The sequence below is a fragment of the Gossypium arboreum genome, chromosome 8 (genome assembly GCF_025698485.1).
Source record: "Gossypium arboreum isolate Shixiya-1 chromosome 8, ASM2569848v2, whole genome shotgun sequence".
In the NCBI taxonomy this organism is placed as follows: Eukaryota; Viridiplantae; Streptophyta; class Magnoliopsida; order Malvales; family Malvaceae; genus Gossypium; species Gossypium arboreum.
In genome coordinates, this window is record NC_069077.1 from 18,148,676 (window position 1) to 18,156,578 (window position 7,903).

General features: G+C 35.1%; 1 protein-coding gene across 1 annotated transcript; it reads left to right on the forward strand.

The window, feature by feature from the left end:
* Positions 1 to 2,118: 2,118 nt before the first annotated feature.
* LOC108480482 (ABC transporter G family member 14) lies at positions 2,119 to 5,640 on the forward strand. The gene is made up of 5 exons (XM_053018385.1): positions 2,119 to 2,550; positions 2,656 to 3,445; positions 3,815 to 3,991; positions 4,087 to 4,271; positions 4,809 to 5,640. The coding sequence occupies exons 1-5, from the start codon at positions 2,392 to 2,394 to the stop codon at positions 5,457 to 5,459; spliced, it is 1,962 nt and encodes a 653-aa protein (XP_052874345.1). The 5' UTR covers positions 2,119 to 2,391; the 3' UTR covers positions 5,460 to 5,640.
* The last annotated feature ends 2,263 nt before the right edge of the window (positions 5,641 to 7,903 follow it).

The following is a 7,903-nucleotide window of genomic DNA, read 5'->3' on the forward strand; positions in this document are numbered from 1 at the left end:
AGACAAAGACTTTGCTAAACATCCAACTGATTATGTATTATTAAAACATGCAATGGGTAGCATAGTGATATCGAATTTCGGCGATACGAATGTTTAAAAATCAATACAAAGAGCAGTTATCGGAAGAATCCCTTTTTGATTTGATTTCCTCTATAAAACAAGTTGAATTCACTTAGAAAAAATCAACATTAGCAAAATAGCACAATTTCCTGGCCATAGCCTGCCTATTTACGAATTATACTAAGAAAAAGTAAAATTGATTCCCCGGCCCCAATAGACGTATGGATATACCCTACGCTGTGGCCGTGAATGTAACGCAGCATCTGCTAAAGTTTTGACTCCGGTTTTCGTTAGTTTATATGTGAAAAGAGGAAATCGAATTAAATTTCGCTCGTACCAATATTATCATCTTTCATATAAAAAAGACTTGTGGTGGTGACTCTTCGAATTCAATAGACAAATTTTCAATGCATACAAAATAATAAGGATAGTACCACTCGCATTATTATACAATTGTTTACCTTTACTCTTTCCAAATATCCTCACTTATAACTAAATAAACTCTTAAAATGAATTAAGTAAAATAATAAGGAATATCTACGGAATAAAATTTTTACCAAGATGAAAGTTAATAATGAATATCTATAACAATAATAATAATAAGTAATTAAAAAAAAAAAAAAACTTACCGCCGCGTTAGACACCAAAATTTTGGCTGGAGCATCATGCACCAGGAAAGAGAAAGCATCAACAGTTAGAATCTTTTTTTACCAAGTTATCTTCATTTTCTTTATTCATTTTAATCTCCATTCGGGTGTTATAAAATGCATTTTTAATATTTTAATATTAATTAATATTAAAATAAATATTAATAAAGGATATAATAATTTATTGTTTTTTTATAAGATATAAATTTTGGTTTTATAATAATATAATAAATAAATTCTATATGAAGTATTTATAAATAAGTAGATAAACAAATAATAAAAATTAATTGTTTATTGATAAAATATTATTTTAACATAAATAAAAATTCAATATATATGATTTTATATGGAATATAATTATTTGTTTTAAATATGTAATTTAAAATTTAATGCTCTCAATAGTTATTTTCTAATTAAAACATAGTCCAATTAGTTGTTGTAAGATGAATTTTGATAGAATGTTCTAACACCATTATTGAAGTAATGATAATCTATATGGGCATTATTTATTTTGTTTTAGAAAAATGAAAAACTCTAATATCATCTGCAGACTTAATGTTGCCAAAGGAATTCATTTTTGTATGTATATTAGACTCGCTCAAAGTTGTGTTGAATCAAACAGTTTGCAGCAGTACTATTATCTTTCATCTCTGACACCACCATTCACAAGAGATTTTCAAGAATAAAGGTTTCGTTAATTAAGTTCAAAATCAAACTCCAATGAAAGATTTCGAATCTAATACGAGAATGGAAAGCTCCAAATAGCTGCATTGATAGAATATCAATGTTCATAAATCTATACAAAGTGAAATGACAAAATTCCCAAGTTATATGACTGACTGCCAGACACACAGGGTGACATTCTCGGCAAGACAAAGAACATAAACTCGAAAGAGTTAAGTGTAAGACTGCGAGAAATGGTGGGGGAAGCACCACCATCAATTTCATTGTCTTTTATTGTACACTGCATCACAGAATTTTAAGAAGAAATTCAGAACCCAACAAAAATGGCGTTTTCTGTATTTGTGGTACTCTTAGACCTTTGTTGTTTTACTATATTTGGCAATGTTTGGATCTTCCACTTGCTTCACTATATGGCAACTTTTTCATGTAAAATGGTGCATGCACGGAATGCGTCATAATTTTCCACCAGCCATTTGTCCAAAAACTCTGTTTAGCAGGTTCTACATGCATCAAACATGTGCATGTCAAAACAAGAACAAAAATCATTAAGTAATCACTGAGATGCAACTATTTGCAGGTCTCAGGCATGATCCAAACTCATGCACCACTTGTCATGATTTGATCTAAGCACACCACATCCAAGATTAACCCTACTAAGTAGATGATGATATAAAAAGGGAACTTAGGAAGAGCTTAGTAGACTATTATATTTAATGGTTTGGAGTTGGTATTAGAATGATTTTTAAGGGAAAGGAGGTGGGCTCCCACCATAAAGAAGACTATCCCTACATCAAATAGCTTTAACACACAGTACAAATTCTTGTTTCTCTCTCTCTCTCTCTCCCTCTCTCCTACAATATATTTATATGCTCTCTAGTGCACACTTTGGGAAGCTCAGTTAAAAGGAATTTGTTAGCTAGCTTCTCTCCATTCCCCCAAGACCCCAACCACACCAGCACCAGCACTGTCCACCAACATATAGCATCACTTCATTTTAGCCATGCCTCTCAACTGCGTAGCACCAAAACCCGAACATGCCTGCAATGGACTAGTGGAGTCAGAGACGTCTAAATCTCAGAAAAAGGCTGCCCTTGCGTTCCCAATACAACACAATTCCCAGCCTCCACCCAGACTTACCTTGTTTCATATAACTTTGAAGGTCTTATTATTAATAACAATACATCATGTATTAGTTACCATTATTTACTGTCTTAATCATTTTTCTTATATTAGTTTATTTACATTTCTGTGATTCTTTACACAGTTTGAGGAGGTAGTGTACAAGGTGAAGTTGGAGGAGAAAGGATCATGCTGGGGTTCATGGATCACCCGAGAAAAGACCATACTCAATGGTATAACAGGAGTGGTTTGCCCTGGAGAAATACTAGCAATGTTAGGTCCATCAGGAAGTGGTAAAACCACCCTCCTCTCCGCTCTTGGGGGCCGTCTGACTGGCAAACTATCAGGAAAGATCACATACAATGGCCAACCTTTTTCAGGTGCCCTAAAACGAAGAACTGGATTCGTGGCTCAGGATGATGTTTTATACCCCCATCTCACGGTGACGGAGACCCTTTTATTCACAGCACTGCTGAGGCTACCCAACAGCTTGACCCGAGACGAGAAAGCCCAACATGTGGAGAGAGTTATCGCTGAGCTGGGACTGACCAAGTGTCGAAACAGCATGATTGGGGGGCCGCTTTTCAGAGGAATATCGGGTGGGGAAAAGAAGAGGGTTAGCATTGGCCAGGAAATGTTAATAAACCCGAGCTTACTTTTACTAGATGAGCCCACCTCGGGTTTGGACTCAACCACAGCACAACGGATCCTCACCACAATCAAAGGCCTTGCTAGTGGAGGCCGAACTGTTGTCACCACCATTCATCAACCCTCTAGTCGACTGTATCACATGTTTGACAAGGTGGTTTTGCTCTCAGAGGGTTGCCCAATCTACTACGGTTCAGCAGCTTCAGCCTTGGATTATTTTTCCTCCATTGGCTTCTCCACATCCATCACTGTCAACCCAGCTGATCTCTTGCTTGATCTTGCAAACGGTAAATCTTTTTTTTTTTTTCTTTCATCTTTCATGTATTTACTTCCTTTTTATGACATATATAGAGATTGATGAGAAATTGAGATGAGGGGAAGCTTTTTTTTGTCGTTGTTAAATGTTCCTTTTCAACAATAGATGGGGTATGAATATGATCGGTTGGCCTACCAAAAAATATATGGTGCTTCCACCTTTATATCCCTTATGGACTATGTCGTATTATCAGACCCCACCCTTTCATACTTCCCTTCCTCTTGTCACTTTGCTTTACCATTTGATGATCTGATTCTGTGGTCATTTTCAACAAATACTATCACTGTACTAAGCTTATAATTTACTATCATCAAAACATAGATATCAAATTTCAATGCAGGAATCGGTCCTGATCTCCTGCACTCAGTGGAGCAAGTTGAGAGTACGGAAGAAGAACAGAAATCCGTAAAGGATGCTCTTCTCTCTGCTTACGAAAAAAACATTTCCACAAAGCTGAAAGCTGAGCTTTGCAATTCGGATGCCAATAACTTCGTCAATACAAAAGAAGCATCAGCAAGTAAATTTTCTTTTGTTCGTTTTTACTTAATTTGCCCTACTCTGGTTTTGAGGGTGAACTCGAGTAGTAATTTATGATGTATTATATTAACGCAGGATATGAGAAGACAGAACAGTGGTGCACAAGTTGGTGGTATCAGTTCAAGGTGCTGCTTCAAAGGGGGGTTAGAGAAAGGAGATATGAAGCCTTCAACAGGCTAAGAATTTTCCAAGTGATCAGTGTGGCAGTACTTGGTGGACTACTATGGTGGCACACCCCAGCTTCTCACATCTCCGACCGCGTAAGACTGACAGTTCTTCTCTGTTAACCCGTTTAAAACCAAACAATAGTGGTGACTTTCATGCTAAGCTAAAGTTTCAACATTTTACCCAACTTCTAATCGTAATTCAGTCTAACTTTGAAATTCATTTTTTTTACTTTTATAAAAAATCGAAAACTTAGTCCTTAATTTAATTTATGAATATTTTATCTTTTTATTTTATAAAATTGAAAATTTGATCTAATTAGGTAATACTATTAAACTTTGAAATTAAATTGTTAACTTAAAATGAACCATTGGTGAAAAAAAATCAAAATTTTAAGTAAAAAACATTTTTTTCACATGTTTCAAATTAGTTCATGTAAAGTAAAATGAGTTAAAAAAATCAATGCTTTTTTATAAGGGATTTATTTTTATTTATTTGGAATCAGATTTAGAAAAAGTTGAGTAGTTTTTAATGTTAAAATTACTAGTTACATATATATATACATATTATAAAAGTAAAAAACTATTGCCAACTTCGACGAGCTAAGCACGCTTTTTGTATTTTAAAAACAGATTGCACTGCTGTTTTTCTTCTCGGTCTTCTGGGGATTCTATCCACTCTACAATGCGGTATTCACATTCCCTCAAGAACGAACAATGCTAATCAAGGAACGCTCTTCCGGAATGTATCGCCTTTCATCGTACTTCCTCGCCAGAACCTTCGGTGACCTTCCACTTGAGCTTGCCCTCCCCACAGCTTTCGTCTTCATAATCTATTGGATGGGTGGCCTAAAACCAGACCCTCTCACCTTCATCCTCTCTCTGCTAATCGTGCTTTACAGTGTCCTCGTCTCTCAAAGTCTGGGCCTAGCCATTGGGGCCATTCTCATGGACATCAAACAAGCCACCACCTTAGCTTCCGTCACCACACTTGTTTTCCTCATAGCCGGGGGATACTACGTTCAACAAATCCCTTCCTTCATAGTGTGGCTTAAATATCTGAGCTACAGCTACTACTGTTACAAGCTTCTGCTAGGGATTCAGTACGATGAGGATGATGTTTACGAGTGTGGGACGGGAGGATTGTGTAGGGTTGGGGATTTACCTGCCATCAAATCTATGGGATTGAACCATTTGTGGATTGATGTGGCCATTATGGCACTCATGCTGCTAGGCTACCGACTCCTCGCTTACATGGCTCTTTACCGAGTGCGGTTGAGGTAAAAAAAAATAGTTTATATGTAGCAGCAAAGGTGAATAATTTTTAGATTAATTTTGAAGGAAATTATGTATCAACTTTTTTGTTTGTCATAGTTGTTAGATAATATACTACTAACTCACATGTTCTTGTCCTAATTTGAGTTTTGATGAATCCAAAGAGTTAATTTTAAATAAACACATGAAATATATATAGATACAAAAACCAGACACCAAGAGTCCCACTAATATTATGCAGTGGTGGTGAGGTCCAGATTTTGGTGGGGTTCTGAATCTAAAACCCACTTTAGCTGAACTTCAACAGCATCCTCCAACAGGGCTAAACCTAGTGCCCTCAACAGAAAAGGGAAAAAAGATTGAATAATTTATGTAACACCTGATCATGGTGATGACTGATGGAAAAGACGGGAGTTAATCAGAGCATACCACCAAAGCTTTCTTTTTTCTCCTCTTTAATTTGTGTATTAAAATTAGCTTTTAAATTAGTAAAAAAATGAGAGAGAGAGAGATCTAGATTCAGTTAAACTTGGATCTTTTCTGGTCAAAAGCAAGTGAGACAAAAATGAGAATCCCAATCAATATCATTGTCCACCATTATTATTCAGTAGAATTCTTTAGCAATATCCTTTTTTCTTTCTTTATAGCATAAAAGGGTGGTTATTGGCTGTTTGTTTGAGAAATTAATTTCACTTGATTTTCCGTTACTAAAATCATGATTTTATCAAATCCCAAACATGCATTTTTTCCATCTTAGATAAGTAGTTGCCTGACTATCATATATAATTTTCCAAAGGAAAACTTAACAGGTGATAATAATAATATTGAAGCTAATAGTTATAAACTCAATGGTAAAAAAAGTTAGGAGAGATAAGGGGGAGAGGACCACATATACATCCACATGGTGGTAGGGCAAAAAAGATGAGTGGAGAATCATGTGAACAAGAAATGACAGCACAGGTAGGCATGGGCATGCGGCCAATTTATATATATACATATCCATGTCATTTCCTACTTGAAGATGGATCGTGTATTCCACGCTAAAAATTCATCATCCTCGAACCATGCCAAGCAAAGGACAATTTGTAAAATCTGCACCCTGTCCTGTCCTTTTATTCTTTTATAATAATAAATGGAAGACGTGGCTTTCATTTTCAGCTTTCTTTTTTTCTAAGTGCTAACCTCATCAGGGATACTACATTGACCTAACTCTAATAAAACCAAAACACTTGGCTTTTAAATTTAATCAGAGGAAACTCAACTCATGATGCAATAAAAGATGAGTAGTAAGTTTAAAGGTGGCTTACCAACCATGTAGCTGTCTATCGTTCTCATGCTGCCAACGGTATAGAATATGTATTATGTAAGTAGATCAAGTCCATAATGAAAATGTTGGAAATTTGGGATTTAGAAGCCCTCTGCCTCTGTCTAATTATTCATGTAAAGATTGCAGGTGTCTTCAACGCTCGTCTTTCTGCCTTACTCTTTATTTAGTTACGTATGTTTTAGGTCATGGTGTCTTTCTTTTCTTTAAAGGTCGATACGAGCTAGGAAGCAAGTTGCCTTCAAATATTCAAGTGTGATCTTCGCATATTATTTTTTTTCTTTGAAGAATGATGATTCCTTTCGATTTTTATTTTGGATACAACACATTGCAATTTTCTAAAATCCAAAACTATGGATTTTTATTTTACGGATTATTGGATCCAGCACCTTTCAAATTTTTGTATTAGATGTATATGGAATTTTATTTTTACCTCTTTTTTAATTAATCATAAAAAAACTCCGTTACTGCTATAATACTATGGAATTATAAAGTCATTAGCGCTGACTGTCGCCTCCCAAAATTAACACTGTACTCCAATAGTCGTATGGTCCTGCTTAAAAACTAATCTCTTAGGCAAAAATTCTCTCTCGTGTAATTTCGCAGAACACCAAAATTTAGAGAACACAAGGATGAGAGAAGTTGTTTTTCTCTTGTTGTGTTCTATGAAAACTAAGGAGAATAACCTCTTATTTATATTCTTTTCTAAAGGGATAAAACAATAAATTGACAAAGTCAGTCTCAACACCAAATTCTGATTCTGTCAAATCGTAATTGTTTAAAAATAATTTTTTCAATTTCTTTGCATTACCAACAATTTTAACTTACAATATATATGTCGAAACTATTTTTTTGTTTTAAAAAACGGGGATCGACTTTTAAAAAAATGAAAATGTGGAGTCGCCACCAATTCTTTTGTTTAGATGTGATTGGATCACCTAATAAAACATTTTATCCCATTGAAATCAATTTTGGCCTACGTAAATTTGAGAAAATAGGTTCAAGAGCAGGTTACGTATGAGGAAGGATTAGCACCCTCGCTACGCCCAAAATTGGTACCAAATTGATTGAGTACTGTCCTTATGTCTAAGATTTAAAAATATTTTGAAATATAATCCATTTAAAAAAA